This window comes from Branchiostoma floridae, chromosome 11 (genome assembly GCF_000003815.2).
Source record: "Branchiostoma floridae strain S238N-H82 chromosome 11, Bfl_VNyyK, whole genome shotgun sequence".
In the NCBI taxonomy this organism is placed as follows: Eukaryota; Metazoa; Chordata; class Leptocardii; order Amphioxiformes; family Branchiostomatidae; genus Branchiostoma; species Branchiostoma floridae.
Genome location: NC_049989.1, coordinates 19,455,103 through 19,479,215, shown reverse-complemented (window position 1 = coordinate 19,479,215; position 24,113 = coordinate 19,455,103). Strand labels below are relative to the sequence as shown.

The 24,113-nt window shown below is 43.3% G+C and overlaps 1 protein-coding gene across 1 annotated transcript; it reads right to left on the bottom strand.

The window, feature by feature from the left end:
- Positions 1-1,585: 1,585 nt before the first annotated feature.
- LOC118426396 lies at positions 1,586-22,565 on the bottom strand. The gene is made up of 4 exons (XM_035835759.1): positions 22,026-22,565; positions 5,064-6,539; positions 2,448-3,161; positions 1,586-1,970 (listed from the first exon to the last, which is right to left on the bottom strand). Exons 2-4 carry the CDS (start codon positions 5,142-5,144, stop codon positions 1,593-1,595), a joined length of 1,173 nt encoding a protein of 390 aa, XP_035691652.1. The 5' UTR covers positions 5,145-6,539; positions 22,026-22,565; the 3' UTR covers positions 1,586-1,592.
- Positions 22,566-24,113: the final 1,548 nt, after the last annotated feature.

The window sequence follows — 24,113 nt, the reverse complement described above, 5'->3', positions numbered from 1 at the left end:
CAACGAGGTTAGAAGTTGACGGGCACGCATTTTGACAGCCGAGAACCACGTAAGAAGACCAGTGCTTTCCAACTAGAGGTTTGGCTCCGGCTGTATTTTGTCGTTTTGGGGCAGCTTTTTTTTTTTTTTAGTCGCTTGGTGACATAAAGGAATATATAAAACAGGCGGACAAAACTACTACAAATGTCCAAAACGAGCTGAACCTTTGCTTGGAGTGCAGCAGAACATGCCATCGGGTTGTTTGCGAAATGTGTTGAAGACTTCCAACTCAAGCCAATGAACAACGGCGAAAAAGAATTCTTTTGATGACCATTAGCTGTTGTCAAAGTGTGATCCATCGTTGAAAACGAATGCTGCTATATACTAACCTAGATGTCTGTGGTTTATGTATGATAAGCGCTGATAGTAATCTTTGTGTCCCATCTGTTACCACTGTTATAATGGCATTTTTCGACAGTGTACGTCCGTTTTCCCGAGACTCACTACCACGAAAAACGAACAAGAGCCGATGTATAAAGGTCAATAACGGCGAAATGGAACCTTCTGACGTGCACACGACCTTTTCAAAGTGGCAAAAGTTATTCATAACATGCAAATGGAAAGGAAAAAAACAATAAGGGTTGTTTTTTCGCTTAAAAACGCTTGAGAATTCGTGAACGAGGCGGTTTTATATTACTAGACGTTACATATCTGTCCATTCATTCTTCAGTACTTCTTCATTAGCGGACTTCACTGCACAAAAAGCAATCTTTAAGCATGGCATTAATCATGAGTAAAAGGCTGTCGTCTTGAAAGTGGTGCTTAATGGATGTTTTACGAATGATTTATACGTGTGCTTAAAGATCAGATTTCGTGTAGTGCTAGCTGCCGGTTGTTTCCAATAAGCCCTCTCGCAGAGATTATAACTCATGTCGCAAGAAAAGAAAAGAAAAGAAAAGAGAAAAGAAAACAGATCTAGACCTTGTCTCGACCATAATTCGATTTGCATAACAGTATCTATGCAGTCAAAAGAAGTTACTCAAGCAATTGGATATGATTTTGGAAACGGTCAGACGTTTCAGATGACATCCACTATCTTTTTTCAGTAATACTGAACATCCAGACAGATGTTGTTTTCCTTTTCGGAGCCTTTATCTTTGAGTCTTTGACACATTACCAAGAATTCATGTCGCTGTACATGCGTTCTGATCTCTGTGCTTATATTCTAATCTCCAACCATATCTTGCTGTTCCATAATATACTTAGTACATGTAGTCTCATAAGCTAAGGAGTTTAGCCGGCAGAGAAGTTTCAGTGGCCACAGCGGCAGAGGAGTAATTCATTCGCTGTGGCCAATGAACCTCCTCTCCCGGCTAAACCTCCTTCCCAAGCTTATGATACTATCTTATGCCACAGCAATATCTGCTTGGAGATTACTGTAGTGATTATATTCGTACGTCTGTTCGTTGATTCAATCAAAGACTAGACAGGTTTTGTTTTCTTTTTCTAGGCCTTTACCTTTGACATATTACCTAGAATTCTTGTCGCTGCACACGCGCAACGCTTTGATCTCTGTGAAAGGGCTTATAACGTCATATTCATACCCTGTTGATTCAATCAAAGACCGGGCCTCTCGTCTCAATCTCGATGTCGTGCCCGTCCGCCTCCATCATAACGGCCAGCTCGGAGTGCCGTCTCACCAGGGGCTTCTTCCTGCCGCCTTTACCGTTCTTCTTCTCCCCCTGCTTCAGCAGAACCACGCAGGAGTGCCGACGGGTGAGCGGCGGCTTGGCCTTCCCGCTCACCGAGCCCCTCTTCCCCAGCTCTTCGGGGTTGAAGTCCGCATCGACCGTGAGAGAGATGGAGGAGCTGCGGCTGCACGGCACCGACGGGGAGCCGCCATGTTTCGCGCCGGGAGGGAAGCCTAGTGGGATGACGTCACCGTCCACTGTGACCTCCCGCAGCTGGCTGAAACCACCTGTACCGTCACCCTGTGGGAGGGGGGGGGGGGGAGGGACGAAATTAGTCTCTACCAGACTCCAGTCTGGTTGAATAATTAGTAGGGGAATTTGGCCAAGTTAAGAGTAAATAGTAGGAGTTAATTGGCCTAGGGGTAAACTGATAGCTGGATAGACTGCAAAAGACTGACTGAGATCTCATGGAAACTTATCTGTCCCTATTTGGCCGAATTCTTCTCTTTTGTCATCCAGCTTGTCTGTTTGTCTGCTTTGAGACTAGTCATGTTTCTGCACCGGTAATTACTTACATCCGCTGTATGTAAAAACTGGGTATTTATAGGGATATCCTGTCAACGGACAGTCGTTTCAAATCAAAACATTGCAGTTTCAAAAAGTTGTCTTTCGATATGATATCCTAAGAAACAGTTTTTGAATATGACGGACATAGTTACGTCTCGGGTAAAAGTGAACTGGTGTGACAGGAAAGAGCCAGGGATGTACCCTACTGACCTGCATGGTGACAGAAATCCTTCTATGCAGCATGGGGTCGCTACTGCGCCTGCGCCCCTTCCGCATCACCGCCGTCTCCACCTCCACGGAGATGTTGCTGGTCTGTGACGTCACCGAGGCCTGTCGCGTCAGCGTTCCTCTTCTCGTCTTCGGCGCGGCGTTTCTGACGTCGGCGTTGGCGTCCTCTCCCTCACTGTTCTTTCCGGAATTATTCTCCTTCTCCACGTTCTTCGCGTTCTCCACCATTCTCTTGGTGAAGGTTTTTAGTTTGTTAAAGGTGGGTTCTCCCGCCAGTAGGTTTATTTTCGGCATGCCCGCGGCGTTACCAGCGGCGGGGTTGGTCACAGCCTCGCCGGTGGGCAGGTTGGGGAGTCTGATGTCTCCGCACACGAGCGCCGCCTCTAGGACGCGAGGGTCCGCCTCCGTGCTCGGGTGGCGCTCCGAGGATCTGTCGGACTCCATGGAGTTCTGTGGCGTCGGGATGGGACGCTCCACGGAGTTCTGCTGGGACAGGGAGATGGAGTAGGTGGTGGAGGTGCGCCTGCCTCCCGAGGGGACCGACACGGAGTGGCGAGGGGTGGCGGGGGAGATGGACGTGGCGGGAGGGATGGTACCCGGCAGGGGTGGGTGGTGTTCAGGCAAAGGTCGCAAGGTGGGGCTGCGCGGCATTCCCCTGGCGAGAGCAATCCCTGGAAGGGCATTGGACCACAGGACCTGTCGAAGCAAGAAATATAGATTTAGGAATCATGGTAAAATATTGAATATGAATGTTACATTATGTTCTTATCATATATAATTAATGACACAAATTGAATAAACGGAGTAGTGGTGAGTTGCTTCTAAATCATAAAAAAACAAGCAGAACTGTCTTCATTGTACATTGGACCACAGGACCTATCAAAGCAAGAGATATAAATTTAGGAATGATAAAAGATTGAATATGACTATTATATGATGTTCTTAATGACACTGATTGAATAAACTTAGTTGTGGCGAGTCGCTTCGAAATGAGTTAAAACACAAATGACAAAAGAGCAAGAAATATGAATCCAATAATGGAAAAGATTTAATATAACTGTTAGGCCACACTAATCTAATTGTTTGGTTCTCTGATTTTTAATGTGGCATGTTGTGCAAATGTGGCAAGCGGACATCATGAAGGCATAGGGCAATGAGGAAATCTTGAAAAATATGACCGTATTCAATTCATAAAACTAAGTGCAGCAGTATATATCCAGCAGTAAGGACTGATTTAACTACATGCTTTGAGTGCACCAAGGTAAAATGCTGGTCATTGGGCTTTGTTTTATGTATGTTTCTCAACTTAAACATTTTATTTTTATTTTTATAGAATCCAAGAAGCAACAAATTAAATTGGTGCGGCCTTACACTTGCTCTTAATGACACGAATTGAATAACCGGAGTTGTGGTTAGTCACTTCGAAATCATTTCGAACACAATTGACTTCATTATACCACCATTAAGGTTAGAGTAACTCAGACACCCAGGTAATAAGATACGCCAAATAGCAATTACTCAAGCAACTGGACCCTGTTATATCCAGTTGCTTGAGTAATTGCCATTTGGCGTGATTGAGCTCATTTTTTATCTTGAAAGCTACTTAGTATACCTACGCTACGAATTCTCTGGAATGCGTCCGACCCACCACTAAGAATCATATGAATTCTACGGAATTCATTTGAGCTTTGTGATTTGATAATCTGTAGGGTTAGCGCCTGGGTAACACCGACTGTCAGTCTTCCCTGCTAGTTGGTCTGAAGTACATTGACAAGTCGCCCGACAAACCACCATAGTGGTGGGGGTTGTTAGATAGTAGGGGTATTGAATGTCAAGATATCGTGGGAAGAAATGGTATTCCCGAAGCTGCCATCTTGAATTTGCCACGTGATCCAGTCACAACAAAATACAGTGTAGTAAAGAAAAAGATTGTATGTATTCCGTAAAATGTAAATATGTGACAACCGCTTTAAAATGTTTGTTTCGTACATGGTAGTTTTTTTTAAATGACTAGACGGACCTCTGTTCTGTGTACAACAGCCACTGGTGACTATAAAGATGCTTATTCCGCACATATTATATCTGTTTCTGGGTGATAGTTGCTTATGAATAGAAAAATGTATACTCCCTACACGTGTGGCAGTTTTTCGTGACGAGACAGATGTACAAGTGTTACATATTTGTCTGGCAGTTTTCCACGACTAAACAGATGTGTGCTCCATACATGTGTGGCAGTTTTACACGAAGAGACAGATGTAAATGTGTTACATATTTGTGTGGCAGTTTTCCTCGACTAGACAGATGTGTACTCCGTACATATGTGGCAATTTTCCATGAATAGACAAATGTGTTCCGTACATACATGAGAGTTTTCCATGACGAGACAGATGTACATGTGTCAATACTTGTGTGGCAGTTTTCCACGAAGTCGAAGAGACAGATGTGTGTTAAGTACATGTGCAACAGTTGCTTCTAAATAGACAAATGTTTTCCGTACAAGGGTGGCAGTTTTCAATGACTACGTAGATGTATGTTTTAAGCATGTGCGACGTGCAGTAGTTAATTCATAACGATACATAAAAAGAGCTTGTTCCTCACCTGCGTGACTGTTGTAGACTGTATCCGCGTGGTTCTGGCCCTGGCGCCCGTCGAACATCCCCGGCTTGTGCCAAGCCCCATCCTGAAAACTCCTCACCGCTGAGATGCGCGCAGGAGTAGCGCTACAGACAGAGGATGGCGCGTCTCGTTCGATCTGTACTACAGTCTGTCTGCTGTGTTTTATCAACACACCACGTCCTATGGACAGCTCCTGATGTTTTTCGGCCTGTCTGCTGCGTTTATCAACACACCCCGTCCTAACACCTGTGGACAGCTCTGGGTTTTTTTTCCTGTCTGCCGCGGTTTAACAACACACCACGTCCTGACACCACTGGACAGCTCCGGATGTATTTTCGGGCCTGTCTGCTGCGTTTATCAACACACCACGTCCTAACACCACTGGAAAGCTCCGGGTGTTTTTGAAACAGAGCAGACCTTGTTTGTGCTGAGCTCACGTGGGGTATGAAAGCGGCCCGCCTAACCTACGTAGCGAGACCGCTTCTGCACGACTGCCCTTTTAGATGTCGTACCGTTCGCAACTCCAGTAAATCAGCGTCATTTACCGGCAGTATCTACTCTTATAGATAAATCAGAGTCCACCCACGCAGGAAGAATCCACAACAGGACGCGGAAGGATGCCGCGGTTCGTGTTGTCCAGGTGACGTCAGACTTCCCGCCTTCTTATCGCCAACAGACGTCTCAATTATCCTGTTTGTACGACAGCCCGGCGCTCGCGGTGGACCTGATCCACCGCTTGACAAAACCTGTTTGACGCGCGAAGCCTCGAGGGAGACCTGTCCGTCCGTCCGCGACAAAGCGAACACGTAGATCTTGGATAACGTTCGCGGCGATGTATACAGAGCTGTCCGGGGTACTGAATACAGAGAGGTAGCCCCCGAGGCGGCGGGTGCTCCGTAAGCCAGACACGTCAGTTGATGCGGTTTGAATACACCGTGACGCGTTCGTTGCGCGGCTTGCTTCGTAAACAGTTTCTCCTTTCTTCGCGAAGACGTAGGCGTTACGATCCCGGGAATTGGATTTGATGCCGCCTTTCCTGCCTTTCTCCGTGCAGTTCAATTATTATTCACAGAGATAAGCTGTCTTCTATCCAAATGTTCAGGCCGTGTCCCATATCAATCATGCACTCTGGGTTTACATAAAACGACATTTACGTAAACCATATAACACGATGTCCAATTTTCCCTAGACAGTCGAAAACGTTCCACAGCTCAGTACTGTTTAGTAAATGAAGCGATATTTACGTGAACCATATAACACGGTTTCCAATTTTCCTAGACACCTGAAAACGTTTCAGAGCTCGGTACTGTTTAGTAATCTTCAGGAACGATATCTGAAGCCCGTAGACGCAGCTGAGTGGAGTTGTGCGCGTGCCTACTCGCGTCTGTATCGCCTACAGTAACACCGATAAGGTGCAGGAGGGATCCGTCTGCCGCAAATTTGATTTGTCATTTCCATCTGCAAAACAGGAAGAGTATATATCAGCAAATTCAGCTCATAATTTCAGGATCTAGAAGCTGAAAATTACATCATGGCAACTAAACGACATATCTGTCTACACATAAACGATATTTTTCCTTCATGGAATGGGTTTGGACTTGGGCATAGATTTGGACTAGTACTGTGAATTTTTGTATTTCTAACAACTATGTAATTCTCATAATCTGAATGTTTAAGTGTCCTTCGAAACATCTTATTTTCTATGCTGCACAAATGACGATGAGGATGTAGCTTGTATATAACTTGATTCGGCCGGCACTTTCTCTCGCCACTTTTGTATGCTTAATGATTTGTGAATGAATGAAAAAGGATTTTGGATCATACGTGCATTATAACTCTGAAAACCCGCTTGATAATGCTGCCCCTTAAATACACAATGCGCGGTCCCATCAAATGACGTCAAACCGTGGCCGTTACCATGGCAACGACGCATCATTGTCTGACGAGGCCAACTCAGGGCTTAGCAAAACAAGTTGTGTTTCTGGTCACGTCCTGAAAAAATGTAGGTAGATAGAAATTTTCCTTTTGTCATCATTCTTACAATTTCGTACATGTCAGTCAACGAAGTCACCCCAAAATAGATTACCAATGCAAACTTAAAATGCATCAGGTGCTGGTATTGTTGAAATTACAAATTTAGTTAGTATGTTACTAAACTGAATAAAGAAGTAAAAATGTCAACTATACATTAATTCTTACGTCAAATCTGTTCTAAATTTGTCACTTAAAGCTAGATTGCCTTCAGATTGAAAAATCTATGCTCTTTGTCAGCGGCCAGACATATAAAAGAGTTAGGCCAGGGTTTGCAGGTTTTAGCCAAGGTCCTATCAGGTCACCGGAAGCAATAGATTTTTTTCTTAAACCTAGCCCAAGATGATAGATGCGGGTAGTGAAGCTTAATGCATAACGTGCATAGAGAAAACACAGCAGCACAAACCTATCTGCTATCACGATAACGATGTGCGAGCTATACGCTAGTTTCAATTCTCCGTACGGCTTATGCTATGGTCACCTCCTAGCCTTCGCTACAGTCTTCGAACGGGGCTGATTTTGATTTTTTGAGGGGAAGAGGGCGCTGTTTCGCGATTTTCAACGTTGGCTAGGTTCTCTTACGTCTGGAAAGGGAGTTAGAAAATAAAAACCCAGTCCCATTCGAAGACCGCAGCGGAGACAAGCTAGTCACCTCCATTTTCGGGCTGTTTTTCTGCACTTTCGTGCGTGACACCTATAGGCCTACACGAACCCTTGGGACACCCTGCGGCTACCTGGCTATTTTGGGGCACTGCCGGGTCCCTAGATTTTTTTTTTAAACTTGACTTAAAATCAACCCGTGTTTCGACAACAAATAGATGCCGTGAACTAATCGTAAAAACACCTAGAAGTACACCGCGGTATCCAGCAGTCCACTGGGACAGATCTGTGTCTTCAGACAGCGGCCGAGGCTACACTCCCTTTGGGCACTTTGGAAATGACGCCTTAAACTATCTGAAAACAAGGTGAATGCAATTCATATCTAAATGTCAGTTGAATGTTCAAAAATAGTCATCTTCAACTGGGGTGAAGCATGTTGTTTTCTATCTTCAAGTAGCCAGATGCATCGCGTTGCGGCTCCGCGTTGGCTGGAGTGATTTACGAAGCTTGATATGGTTCCCACCTACTCTTGTCAAATGTGTTGAGCTCTTAAGGGTCATGAGATGGAAAGAAGGAAACAAAGAAAAGAAAGTACACCCCAAAGCACTTGCCGCCAAAAAGTGAAGACAATGGCATGGCCAGGAAAAAATCAAGACCATAGCAACGGAACAAAAGGTAAGAAAAAGGAAGTTCCGTTACAGTATCAAGGCCACGCACCAAGGGGCTCAAAATCGGCATTGACCTTTGTCTTCCCAATATCTACCCACATTTCAAATGCCATAGCAATCCACTTATAAGTTCTAAAGTTATAACAGGGGGAGTGACAGGTTGCCAGAAAAACTGTATTATGTCTCTGGCCTGAGGAGCGAAGCAGATGGCTTCTTCAAATGAAATCTTGATAAATTGCTGGCATGGACGTTTTTGACATTTGTGGTTCTATAGAGGCTATAGCTAATGGATGCTGTATCAAGTAAACGTAAGATAGACTGTCACACACATGATGAAAATGGATAAATTCACCTTTTAATATCAAGGACTTTATATGAGATATATAATAACGTCCTTGTTAATATCAAGCTTCTTGTTCGGTGTATGCGACTCTGTTAAAGCAAGTTATTTAACAACGCCATATTTTCCTTATCTGTCTATAAAAGCACATACTATTAGGAAGAACATGCTCATCTTGAAATGAAAGATACTCTTTGTTCTATCCCACCGCCTAATTGTCCTGCGATGTCATTGGTCAGAAGGTCAGGTGATCTCTCATATCACCATATAAGGATGACCGTGGAGTGATCTATGTGCAGACAATTTGGTTCTCCGTCAGCCTAGGCCACGCTTTTCTTCGTTCCCGACCACAGCGGCTTCCCCGAGAAAAATGTCTACAAGCTTCGATTTGAGGACAGCCACGTTTGCCTAGAAATGCTTTATCCGTGGTCCCTTTTCTTCAGAAGGGAAAATGAAGGTTTGGGTGAAATGGTGACATTTGTTTTACGTGCTTTATTCGTTGAGGGGAAATTTCCGTGCCCACGTGTTATGCGCTGACATTCTTTGTTGCCTTTTCGTGTGCTTGTCTTCGCCCAGCGTCGACATTTGACTCCGTTTTGTTTCAGTTTTTCTTCTCTTGTAGTTCCCCAAGATTTCAGCTTGACGAGATACTTTTGGGGGCATGTTGTCAAGACGAACGATTTTCCTTTGTTCTCAGCTGCGTATACGATGGCCAGCCGCCATGCAGGTGCAGAATGTGTTTCCACTAATTAACTTGGAGCGTTTCTTTCCAGGGAAGCCGCGCTGGTCATTAAGATTTGTGGAAGATTTGAGGTGTGCGATATGTTTTATGTGTGTCTCTTATTGTTTTATCTGCCAGAAGTTTAGAGAGTCAAATGTGGTGCAGACTGCAGGGGTTACCACGAGGCCCGGACACACGTTGACTTAATTAATTTCCCATCACCTGCATTCCTTGTTGGTTTGCCTTGTTTTCATTATTGCCGGGTTAGGGAGCGTTTAGATGATTAGGTGTTAATTATTTGTTGGGATTTTTTCGTTTTCTTTCTGACGTTTGTTCATCGGCTCGAGCAAGGAGGATTGGCGAGTGCCACACGCAGGTTTTCACATGTTTGTTCTGAGTTATTTTTCACAGATCTCCTGGCCGACGACAGAATTGACGCTATCACGAGGCCAGACTTCATATGCAGATTTTGCCGGCTCTGCTGTCAGGACTTAGCGACACCGTGCTGCACGTGGCCAAGTTCTTCAGATTCCTGATTTTTTCGGTGGTTGGTGAAAAACGTTTACGGTTACGTAAGCTTTGCTTTCGATTGAATTTGTTTCAGAGGATACGTTGAATTATTAGATTGTGTATGGGGGTTTGATGTTGTTTTATCTTCGCTGGGGAAACTGTTGTATTCCGCATTTCGAGTTCGTCTCTTTGGCATGGTTGGGTTTGCGTGTGTGCCAGTTGTGGTTTGAAAGTTGTTTGGGAGCTGTATAAAAGGCTGCCTGGGAGGCATGTTATCGGCACGTTGTGGCCCCTTGTAACCAGGACAGCGCAGTGTGGTTGGTTTGATTGGGAAGAGAGAATGTTACAACGTTGTTTTGCCACATTGCGCTTGTTAACTATGTACGTCTTTGTTTACCAGTCCCTACGGTAGCCGGTACGAGCCAGTCCTTTCTGGTTACCTGATTGAGAGAGGAGACGGCGGCGCCGGCCGGCTTCGATTCATCAGGCGGTTCCAGTCCTGGTTCACGCGGCGGCGGCACCGAGTCAGCAGACTGCTCCAGTCCCGGTTCGCGCAGTCAGCAAGCGATTCCAGCCCTCGGGCCCTTGAGCTGTGGTGGCACTAGCGGTTTTTGTTTTTTTGTTTCGTTACCGTGGGTTTCTGTGATTGTTTGCTATTGTCTGCATTGTTTTCTCCCGTAGATTTTCTATGCTTCGTTTTGTTTGTTTTGTTTGTTGTTTTATTAGGCTTTGTAACCAGGCAGCAGTGTGGTAGGTTTGGTATGGAAAAGAGAATATTACTGTTGCAACGTTTGTTTTGCCATCTGTGTTTAGGCTTTAATAACTACGTATGTCTTTGTTAATAGCTCCCGCAACGACTTTAGGAGACGGATTGACGGCGTCGGCTTAGCAGGCGGCTCCAGTCCCGGAGTTGGTGGCTCCGAGTCAGCAGTCGGCTCCAGTCCTGGTTCACGTGGCGGTGCCAAGGCAGCAAGCACCAGTCCTGGTCCTAGCAGTGGTGGCTCCGAGTCAGCTGGCGATTCTTTGATTTCTTCCGTTTGTTTTCTTTGTTCGTAGTCGTTACTACCGGTAAGCAGTTCCCCGGTTTCGACGCTAGGTCGTTGGGGTGTAAAGTATCGTTCCCCGGTTTCGACACTAAGTCGTTGGGGGTGTAAACTATTGTTCCCCGGTTTCGACACTAAGTCGTTGGGGGTGTAAACTATTGTTCCCCGGTTTCGACACTACGTCGTTGGGGTGTAAAGTATTGTTCCCCGGTTTCGACACTAAGTCGTTGGGGGTGTAAAGTATTGTTCCCCGGTTTCGACACTAAGTCGTTGGGGGTGTAAAGTATTGTTCCCCGGTTTCGACACTAAGTCGTTGGGGTATAAACTTTAGTTCCCTGGTTCGGCACTAAGTCGTTACGGGTTATTTATGTGTAGAATTTGTTAAAGTATCGATGTTTGTTTCGATGCTAGACATCTTGGTTGATGTGAAGAGGCGAGTTAACGTGTAAAAGAAGCGTTTGTGCGTGGCATGTTACTGACAGGAATTGCAAGCTCTGATTCAGCGCACAGATATTGAAGAGACAGACCAGGCTACAGAGCTCCTGTTTAATCGAAGCACGGACGTAAGCCACAAGATGAAGCCCGGAATTCCGACCCCTTTTACATCATCTACTCTCTGACTGCAGGAGCTCCCGTGGAGGGGCCAGTGAGGCATCGTCTGAGTTTGGATATTGTTGTAAAGAAGATGTTGTTTGGTTTGATATGACTATATCTAGGTTATAAAATTGAAGATTGTATAGACTTTAATAAATTTGGATAGGCAAATGGCATATATGTATTTATGTGTTTTGTATATACGTGAATTTACCTGATGTTTTCAGGTTATTAATAAAGAACTTTGTTGTGTGGTGCGTCTCTTTTCTGTAGCATGTTCTTTCTTAGTTTGCTGATGGTTAAAAAGTTTTCAGTTTTGAGAGGCTTTTGTCGTGCTAATAGTCTTAGTTTATTTGTTCTTAAATGAGGCGGTGTAAAGTGCTAGGGGTAAATGGTGATCCCTATTACGAGCTTGATAGTTGATTTACATATTGCGAACGGCACCAGATAATGGTTTGTGTAATTTGAGTTGAGAGTGGGAATAGTTGATGATTTATATAACTTGACATGAGAGTGAGAACAAAGGTTGGTTTGTTAGTATGAAAGGAGATTGGGGATTGGATAGCGTGAAATGAGAGTGGGGATAAATGATAGATTGAATAAAATGAAATGAGAGTTGGGGTAAGTTATGGTTTAAGAAGAATAGTCTGCTCTACTTAGACACACTGGGCGTGTTTTAGGGAAGGTAAGGGCAGAAGTAACAAGTGCAACTAGTGCGGAAGACGGCAATCTCCGCATCATCTATTCACCTACACCGGAGGACCAATGATTACGCAGGATAATTAGGAAACTAATTGTCCTGCGATGTCATTGGTCAGAAGGTCAGGTGATCTCTCATATCACCATATAAGGATGACCGTGGAGTGATCTATGTGCAGACAATTTGGTTCTCCGGCTGCCGCTAGGCCTAAAGCGACCCACCCAGCCCGCCCTGACACATTTTCCTCGGGGAAGCACGCGACCGCTCAGGAGCGGTCGCATTAGAAACCATGAAACTTTAGGCTTCAGACGGCAATCTCCGCATCATCTATTCACCTACACCGGAGGACCAATGATTACGCAGGATAATTAGGAAACTGTCTGTCGTTTCATGTGTTTTTTTACAGGAAGTAGTCCCGGAAAAGACACGCAGGCTTCCCCTCTTTGTTCTTCCGTGTGATGATACGCTACGGCTGGATGGCTGGATGGATGTAATCTATTCTTCGACAATTGTATATGGTACAAATCTACAATGTATGGCAACAATAGCACTAAATAGAAACCAAGAATTGTCTATTCTTAGAACAACTATGACTACGGGTGTAGTAACCAAAATTGTATGTTAAATGTTTCGATGTCTTATAATACAGCCTCTCTTGTGAAACAGCACAAGTACATTTACGTAGATATGGAGTCAGGACGTGACTCACATGCATATTTAAAAATATGCATGTGCTTGTCTTTGGCATGGGTGTACTAGACTTAAATGTTATCATATTCATTGATTTTCGTTTTGTAAATAGTATAGGCGGGACATGTCAGTCGTAAATGATACTCATCTTCATCACTATCTTCAGCACTATGTTGTCATGCAGTTATACGATACCTGGCACGATCTAAACCATTAAATCACAGGATTTATCTTGGCAATAGTACGTGTACTGTTACTTCTCCTATGATTTATTGAACAGATACTGTTCCTCAGATACTATTTAGTTATTTTGACGTTAGATCTATTTTAAAGTAGTGATTGATTTTCGGAAATTGGGTTCTGTTGAATCACTAATTATTTCCGTCTTGTAATCGGTGGCCCGTTGGAAAATTATCGTGGCATATCGCCAGCCTTGGTGTGTAATTAGCGAGCGCGTTATACCCAAATCGTGATATTTTTGGCGTATTAAATAAGAGGTTAGGGTGTAGACTTTTTGAAGTGGTTTTGAACCCGAGTTGATTCAATTTCTTTTTCTCGATAAATTCTTTTACCATTTACGAGTACCGTGACATTGTCGCACATTTGTAATTATGTTACCTTCAGAGAAGGGAACATGTTGTTTTTGCTTTGTTTCTTCTTCTTCTTCTCCGCACAAATAAGGTCAACGACCTGGACCAGACGGCTGTCACCATGGTAACCCGTAAAGTAGCAGGCACCATGTGGTGTTCGGTTACATAATGTAGCAAATGTCAGATCTAGAGGGGCTCGGGTCACTACATTTAGAAATGTGTTCAAATAAGAATGAACAAAACAGTTGCCAGTGTTCGACTACAACATGTGAAGGTAACATTCTGTATTTGCTTGCAAATATTACCTTTCTAGTTGAAATGTTGCTTTTTGTCTCTCCTTTAAATATGGTATACACCGGTCAGCGATGTGACTACCTGCCTAAGTGCTTAGGTGACTCAACATGTGACCTCAATCGTCACCAAAGGGAGTAAGAGACTCCATAGGATAAGAAGAAACACCTGAAGAAACACGGACTGGACATAAGTGACCTTGTACTCGTCTACATCGGTTTCGTGCGGCCTCTCCTTGAGTACGCCTGTGTCATCTGGCACCCCGGTCTTACCAGAGTGTTATCATCGAAAGTCGAACGCGTGCAGAAGAGGGCTCTGAGAATCATACTCGGACGGGAGTACGTCACTTACGACAGTGCACTGAACACGTCGGGTCTTTGTCGACTGGACTGTAGAAGGGACAATCTATGCCTACGGTTTGCACGAACTCTTGTCAACTCTGAAAGATTCAGTTATTGGCTCCCATCTAAACGAGGGGATACCCATGATAGGTCTCTAAGAAACAAAGACAAACTCTCTCACTTCCGGTGTAGAACTGCTCGTTTCGCTAATAGCACATTACCGTACTGTGTAAAGCTCCTGAACCAAGACGGGTAATTTGTGAATAGTAGCGAATCTTTCTTTCTGTAGTAACTGACCAGTTATTGATGTTATGTTGTGACTCGATCATTTTAAAAGTGTTAACTTGAGTTAGAGGTTGAAATACTGAGTGTGAAAAAACGGCAATTCAGCCATTTGTTAATGTGCTGCAAATGTTTTTAATGTCAATGGCAATATTAAACCATTTCTCTCTCTCTCTCTCTCTCTTAGGCCAGGTACTGGCGCCTTGTTTCTCTCCGGTCTCTCCAAGTTGTACGGTCCTTTACAACTGTTTCCGCAGTCTTGAGACTCAGTCCAATGTCTCAAGATGTGGCTATGCTACGTATACGACCGTTTGAAAAGGCGAAGAAAATTGCGTCCGCGTCACAGCTGTTGTCGTGTCGTGACCTAGGGTATTGTCACTATTGACACACTTGTAGTTGCTCCAGGTTTTGATGTCTCGAGTCCTGAACACACCATATATGGTCCTGATTTTTACGTGGTAGATAACATTGGGAGAGAAGTTTAGTAATGTAGGCTTGGGTACCCTAGCTGTTGTTTTTTTTACAGAAGTGTAGGAACCGGATTTGTTTCAGACTTTGAACGGGCATAACTCACGAAGGGATTGATGGGTCGTGATGAAATCAGAATGTTGGTAACCATGGTGTGTAGAGATCCTAAGCGAAGTTACGTAGTTAACAAAACAGTAGTCATGCAAATGAGAGTGTAATTTGCATAATTTAAGACATATCTATTCTGAGCGATTAATGTCACGTTGCTATCGCTAAGTCCTTTCATTGCTCGGAAGGAAAAATAACAGAAACCGCCGTTTTGAAAAAAAAAGCCCCAAAGGGATTGCAAGACATTGCGTGATGTCCGCTGTGTTTGTTTACCGGAACGGATACTTCAAACCACTGCAATGCATTTACAACCACACGTGAAAGACATCAAACGCAATATGATGTTTCATCTTAAAAGCTTTAGATGTCATTGAGTACAAAGCCGCTTAGACCGTGTCTTACAAACTGCTGTCCAGGGCTGTAAGTGGCCTCTCCTGCAGCCGATTTTGGGCTTGGATGTCATATCGCTTGCATTTCAGTACCTACAGTACCTTGGCCGCACATGGGGCAATTACTGTCGTATTGAGGTCACCTGAGTGGCGCCGAATGGCAGCTCGCTCCAGACACTTGCGACAGTCGTATTGAGGTCACCTGAGTGGCGCCGAATGGCAGCTCGCTCCAGACCCTTGCGATTTAGCCCCGCCTATTGTAAGCTCCTCGCAATTCAGCCCCTGGCTGCAAAGAGTGAGTAGTCGGCCCACCCAATAACAACAATAACAATAACAACAATAACAATAACATTTCACTGCAACTGGACTATAAAATCCATTCTACCGGGCTCCGTGCGTCTCTGGGTTCAAGTAGTAGAAATTGGACAAACAGTGAGAGTACAATGCTACGCGACCCACATTTGTCCAATTTCTACTATTTGATCATCGAACCGCGGAGCCTGGTAGAGGCTCTAATCGTGCCTTCGTGGTCGTAAGATGTAGCGATGTAGAGTTGTTTGATCTTTACCACTTGTAGTGCCTTAAGTGGCACAAAGGGCAGCAACTGTCCTTAAGCATGCTGTTTCATTATATTCTTACAGGAAGTGCGTGATGCCCCCTTCTTTTGAAATACACAAAGTGCTTCCTGAAACAGGCGTTTTGTGTACCTTAATTAATGTCCCAACTGAGACGTCCTTCCCAGTATTTGAACCGGATTTCCACAGTTACCAGCTGATTGGGACCTAGGAGTCAACTGTGAGGCTGCTACCAGTTGAGCTACAGGGACACTCGTCAACACTGCATGATGCACTACACTTTTAAGACAAGGGTAAACAAAGATATTCTTTTTTTCAGAATCCAGTACTGTAACCCAAAACGCATAAGTGGCTCCATGAGTCTTGTTTTGTTGTGAACTTCAATTAAATGAAATTTAAAATAACTACATGTAAAGACGGTTTGATAATGATTATAGGCTTCAAATGGTCACCTTCAATCAATTATCGTTGCAATTCATCCATTCTGTAACAGTTAGAACTGCTCCGACGAAGATGAAATACTATACGGTCACCGAGACGCCGGTTGTGATCTTATGCCTTGATTTTTACCAAGTGATTCTCCAATCTGATTACATTATTCGCATGTGTTGTGAATAACATTCACAAAAGATCGTACATACTAAAATAGCGACCCACCTTGCCTGTCTATGAAAGGTGCACTGGAGCTTTAGTCCTACGTTATTAACCAAACCGGAGAAACGTTGATGATCTTTCATTTCCTTCCACTCAAAGAGCAAAAGCGGTAGGAAAATTTGAATCGCTACTCCGGCGGCGCAACTGATCAACAGGGACACCCATCACCATCATTGTCCACTACATGCAAAGACGGTTTGATGGTGATTAGAGGCTACAAAAATGGTCATCTTCAATCAATTATCGTTGCAATTCATCCATTCTGTAACAGTTAGAACGGTCCGATGAAGATGACATACGGTCACCGAGACGCCTGTTGTGATCTTATGTGATTTTCCAATCTGATGAAATTATTCGCATGTGTTGCGAATAATGTTCACAAAGATCCTACATACTGTAGCGGCACACCCTGCCTGTCTATGAAATGTGCACTGGAGTTATAGTGCTACGTTATAAGAATAAACGGAGAAACGCTGATGATCTTTTATTTCCTTTCCCTCAAAGAGCAAAAGCGGTAGGAAGATTTGAACGGCTACTCCCCATAACAGATCCTACACACTAAAATAGCGGTTCACACTATCTGTCTATGAAATGTGCACTGGAGTTTTAGTCCTACGTTATATTAATTAAACCGGAGAAACGCTGATGATCTTTTATTTCCTTTCACTCAAAGAGCAAAAGCGGTAGGAAGATTTGAACGGCTACTCCCCATAACAGATCCTACACACTAAAATAGCGGTTCACACTATCTGTTCATGAAAGGTGCACTGGAATTATAGTGCTATGTTATTAATAAAACCAGAGAAACGCTGATGATCTTTTATTTCCTTTCACTCAAAGAGCGAAAGCGTCATGAAGATTTAAACCACTACACTCCATAAGCCATTGGCGCCGGTCCGGGGGATTTTGTCGGCTGCTCGGGAGGTGGCAATGCGGGGGCGTACAGATGCCTGCCGCAGAAGATGTGAGACCTGAATGAGGTCCTGCCGGGTGGTAAAGTGCTACGCGTGGGGCAAAGTCGGGGAGTTGAGTTACGTAGGTGGAATAACTGCACGGAACGAAATAAGCCACAATGTGGATATGTTTTCTGTTTCATTTCCAACAATATAGATAACGTTATGTCACAACGGAAAATCCAGGGTATTGCTCCCCCAAGGAAAGTCTTTTGAATTTCAATCTCTCTTAGGGGAATATGGTATTCTCCTTGGAATTCTCATCTCCCCTAGGAGAATTCTGAATTCCCCTGGATTCCAATCTCCCCTGTGACATATACAACGTTATACATATGCTTGTAGTGCAAGGTCGTGAGTAAATAGTCTACCTCAGCGTCGACGTCATAGGGAGAGGAGGTATCTTAAACCTTTTGGCTTTATTGATTTTATGCCATTCTCAAGGAAAAATAGAAACCAACTTAACGTGCACCGTCTTTCATCACTTGAATATAACATACGATGAAAGTATGTAAACATAGAAAACAGTGGAGCGAAGTAACAAATTATTTTGCCTATATGTTGTTGTTCCTATACCATTACGTCATTGTATAACATAGGGAAATACGATTTGCACAAGACTATTCATTGTGTTCTCTTTCCTTGCTATTAGATATGTAACATTCTATTTCAAAATGGCATTCGTTCTCTGCCCTAGGCCTGTTCATATTACGGTATTCACATCGTTATTCCGGAGTGGTAAGGGTATGTCTTCAGGTTTCAATATGTAACATGTGGCACGACGGCAGCTGATGCTGTATTCGTTCATCTCAACTCACTGTTGGGTCAGTCACCACAGAATATCTGGCAACCAGTTTTCTCATCCCTTCTTGTGTTTTTGTTTGTAAGCATTCCACTTAGTGTCATGGCTGGACATTCTCTGATGTCATCCTCCCGTTAACTACCACTCGTTCTTTCTCCCTGGGAGGTTTCTTGTCTGGTAGTTTTACGTGATAAACAGCCTTCCGGTTCCTCATAAAACTGACAAACGTCTGGCATCAAAACACTTTGAGCAGACATCTAGCAAAGTTAAGTAGAACGTTCGTCACACACCGTGTATGTATTAAAGTCAGAACGTACGTGACAGGAATTCTCTTGTACTATCACGAAATAAGTCCCTAGTTTGAGTTCTAGGGAAAAGCTTAGTCTTGCACTTGTGAAAATAAGCACTTCGACTGGCAAAATATGTATTGTGCATTCTTAGCTAAAGCCCAGATAATCCAGTGTGATGTGATTTCTAATAGATCTCCTGATCTCCCTGGGTGCTGTGTGCTATCCGTTGGCCGACAGGAGTTTAATGGATCGCAACACGCGGAGTCTTTCAAAAGGTTGTATTTGAATTTCATATGTTTGGTTTGTTTCACTTTACCCCCTGGAGCTCTTAGCTGTTACCCACAGTGTGGTGGTTTTGGGTTTTGAAGTAGGTAGAGTGTAAACAAAGAAAAGTACAATGATCTCTCTCTCTCTCTCTCTGCTCTCTGCGTATATATATAAATTTATATATATATATATATATATATATATATATATATTAGAGAGAGAGGGAGAGAGGGAGAGAGTAAGAGAGAGGGAGAGAGGGAGAGAGAGAAAGAGAGATTAGTGTAATTTTCCTCGTTTACACTCTACCTACTTCTAAACGCAGAAAGGTAAGTTGCATAGTGTTTTTGCTTTTTTTCAATTTCTGCTTTGAAAATGATTTTATTGCAGGTCCCGGTACCAGTTTTCCAACAGACAAACAGAAATATCTATCTATCTATCTTTGAACATGCACATTTGTAAATAAAACCATTCGGCGATAATGCAGTTTTATATAATGTTGACTGCATTTACAAATATTCATACATACATGTTCATAACAACCCGCCAGTACATCTATTCCGCCATTAACACGTGTGAAGCCCCATAGAGAGAGGTACTAATACATGTAATTGGTAAGGCTCGTGTAGAGCTAGAGTGCTGGTTCTGCCTTTACAGATCTTTGTAGCCGATAGAAGCACTAATTGGCTCTCTCGCATTTAACAGCTAACAGGCCGGCGAAATAACCTTTAATTTGTTACTGCAGGGAAGGTACTTCAAATGCGCGCCTTGTTGTGTGAAGATGCCGCTTTCTGGAATAAGTACACATTCGGGGCTGGTTTCATGGACCGAGTGTCGCTAAGAATAACCTGAGGTATAAAACATAATACGTTGTTTTCCGGGGACCCGACCAGTTCTATAAAACACCTGCTCACTCTAGTCTTTTAGCTCCACGGGTAGCGCAGGGAACAAGACATAAGATTTTCGATTTCAGTAATAAAAATATTATAAGTGCATGGTAATTGGAATATCATGTTGACAAAAAACAATGCCTCGATGCATTCCAGTTTTTCATTCTTAATCAGTACTTTTAAGAACTTTTCGGCCGAAAGTAAAAGAAAAAAGAAAAAAAAACCCAATGCCTTATTGAGCCGAAATACGTACACCTGCGTACTAACCCTGGTCACCTAACTACAACATTAGTATTCTAATGTTCCTTTCATAGATGTCAGGACTCTTAATTTGCCTTTGCATGTGTGGACTTCCATTTGTACACATGGTGAATCAAGCAAAACAATCTCTTTACTTTTAGTTTTTTAAACGACATCCAAATCTCTAAAGTAATGTGGTACGCCTAAACAGCTGGTGGTAGCCAATACAACACAAACTCTCGTTACCTACCGCTAATTAGCTACTCTCTAAGCAGAGGTTATGTCACTGCTTTGGTTACTACTTTTTTTTATACACAACGACTTCAATATAAATGGAAACAGGTTTGAAGGAGATTGTTATTGTTAAGAGGGTATTAAATCTTAACCTCTATACATAACTGGTTTCAAGGATGTACTGTTTTAATATCAAGATACGCCAAAAATGTAAAACGGCGAAAGTTTCCTTTTCTCCTCTTCATGTTCTCCAAACAAATAAGGTTATTGGACCAGACGGCTGTCACCATGGTTACTGGATGTGTAGCAGACACCATGTGGTGTTCGATTACATTATGTAGCAGGTGGTAGGACAGAGCTAGGCGGGCTGGTCATCATATATGTAAATGTATTTGAGTGAAGATAAGCAAGGCACTAGTATTCTATACCACATACGCCAAGGTAAACGTTTAGCAATTTTGGTAAACATTATCTGTTTTGTTGAAGTTTTCAGACGTTTGTCTGATATTTTTGCCTTGAAATAACAGAAGTCTTTGAACATTAAACCTAAGGCCACGCCAAAACAACACATTCGTAATACTTCCTTAAAAATCGCATTTTAACTTAGGACAAATTGTTGTGATTTTATCAATGAACCATTATTTTAACATGTTGTTCTCAAAGTTTGCAATTTGTAAGATTCGTCACTGTAATATCATCGTAATTCAGGCTTCCAGGAGGACTGCTAGGCGTATTGTTTAATAAACCCGTCTACTACTAGCAATTTGCTTGCAAAAGTCATCTTCCTAGTCTGTGCTAAGATAGTATCTTCATCTATTGACGTCATCAGCTGTCCTTTAGACTTTATCGATTTACATGCCAATGTGAATCCGCCGCTTCACATATGAACCTACTGCCGCGGGATAGCACGGCTGTCCATTCTGCTTCACGTACCATAGATAACAGGCTATATGTATGGCCGGGCCCGATAACAGCTTGTAGTCAAAAGAGGTGGGCTGGTCCATTTACAAATATCTTCTGCACTGCCAGGCTTGAAACACCTTTTCTGAATTCTCAATCCATTCTAGGAAAGTGCATGCATGATTTAGTAAGGCATTTTCTCATTTCATACAATATTCGAGTTAATTAAATGCTATAATACAGTCAGTATATTCAATGTAAATGTTAGAAAACTAGGCTAACATAATGTTGTTAAATTTGCAAAGTCGTTTTTAAAGACAAATAGTCTAAATGTTTGGACACAGGAAATCATCAATGTATAAAATTAACGCAAACCTTATATGCATAATCAGTAAGAAACAATTATAATAGGCAATTTGTAAAAGTTAACATTTGAAGAAATGAGGTCGTGGAGCTCTAGTTCCACCACGCCAACCCATTCAGGTGTGCAACCTTACCATGAATACTGTGATGGAGACTTAGATGGAATAAGATATGTATGAAGCCATCTGAATTTCATTTTTCAACCTTTTATTGTACATTGCATTTTATCATATTTTTCATGCCTTGGGGAAATGCCTTGCTCAACCGGTGTACAGTTAGTGATGACAGTGCTTTCCTGCGGGCGATCCTCCCACAATGCACATATACAGTGACAGACGGGCACCATGACAGCAAGGCCCGCGATACACCGTTAAGCACGGATCCATATGTGTATATAGGCGACACAACCCACTAACCTGCAATGACGGGAACGCCGTACGCCGTGATTGTCAAAGCCCTGGGATGTCAGACTGTCCCCGGTGCTGAATTTTAAACTGTTCTGCTACCTGGGTTTTTCCTGCACGAAGCCGTGCGCAAATAACCAGACGGAACCTTCCCGTTGGTTAAATGACGCCGATGTTTTTCTTCCCCCCTCTCTCAGCGCTCTCCGCCTGTCAGTGATGAATAGCACACCGTCTGCCTGCTTTAGTGCGTATGAATCTTTTCAAGGCTCGCTCCCTGCGGACACGCACGAGTGCCTTCCTCTTCTATACCGTTGGCTTTACCTATGATAACTACTCTGCGGAGGTACGATTACATAGAACCGGTGCAGTCTGTTTTTTTTTAAATCAAATTTTAAAAGGTTGCTGCTTTCAAATTTAGCTCTTCAAAGCCTACTCAAACGAAATGGCAGGTTTGTATGGATGCTTTGTTTATGCCTTGAACATAATTCCATCTCTGATTTGTTCTCATCTAAGTCATTTTCACCACTTAGATGAACTGTGGGGTACGCGCAATTTGATTTGGTGGGCGGTAATGTCGCCCCGGGCGTTACGTCACGGTCGCTTGGAAACGCATGGCAACGTCCCCGCCTTCGGGCTGTGGTTGGTTCGTCTCCGGGACAACCGGGATGTTTGGACGGGTCTGTTTTGGAGACGCCGATCGAGCGTTTAATTGGGCTGATGATGAGAAAATGTCGCACACGGCTGGGAACGGAAAAGAGAGCAACATCAAATGTATGATGTTTCCGCCCTTATCAGTGTCTCAGAACTCACCACAAATGGAACATCCTGATTTTTTTTTACTTTAAGATAGTCTGGTTTGGCGAACAGGAAATGGCAAAAATATATCTAGTTATTTCATACAAGAGCCGAAATGTACTATTCTTTCCCTGGTGCGTTCCACTTTATTATTTTAGCCCGCGGGATGATATACATCCCGCGTTTCTTTCTGGTTTACACGTTATTATCATGATTTACTTTGATTGCTTGTACTGTCATGATATATATAGCGGGTCATATACAACTGCACTCTTCCTGCAATTAATTCAATGGACTATTCTGAACATTTTGGCAAATCATCTGGATGTGTCACATGTTAAGTAACTCAAGTTTACAGTTTTGTATTGCATAAAACCGCATCATTGCATAACACACAAAGGCTATACTGAACAGTACAAGCTGTATATCTGGATAGATATTTAGCCACAATACACCTGGAAGGACCCCTACTACTCTTTTCGATAAATGTGGTGGGTTCCTTAACATACTCGATGTGTGACTCTCCTCAAACTGAGACCTCCATTTAACGTCCTATCCTTACCAAAATTAGGTACTCATTTTCACCTGAATGGAGGAACACATGTGGTTGTTAAGTGTTAAATTCCTTTCAACATCAGAGAATATCAGTGGTTTCAAACTCAGCACCTTATTTGGATTCTGCCCAACCCCCCCCCCCCCCTCCGTTACCAGTAAGTTCTTCCCACTATTAAGGCACTACCCACTCCTGATAGGAGACCCCAAACTATTGTCCATGGTCACTCCAAATGCTAGCCTCCATAGCAGGCTCTCTGGGCCTTTTTTGTCCTTTTTGGGGGGCTCATAATACACTTTCGCTGAACATTTCTAGTGTACTATGTCTCTTGTACTGCCGGTCCGCACAAGCGATCCAGTATAAAAAGAAATTGCTTTGTTATCGTGGCGTGTTGCCTGTAGACGTGAAGCAATGTTGAGCCGGATTTGTCTCGGAGGAAATTGAATCTCGGAGATCATAGTCGCAACACGCTCTTACGGCAGAACGGCATCGCCTTTGTAAACTGTAAAAAGGTTTAGGTTGGAAATGGTAGGTGAATCCGATCCTATATTGTATTTGAGGCCATGCCATAGGCAAGGTACCCCGGAAACCGGACAAGGCCGGCAGAGAATTTTTTCGGCAGCCACGACATGTCTTCCCGAGAACTTAAGCCTTACATAAGCGCACCGGGGATTTTACACGCAGAATGTTTGCCGGCCTAGCTAGACCTGAAAATTCTGACAAATCCATGGAGTGCTCATTTAACTAAGGTC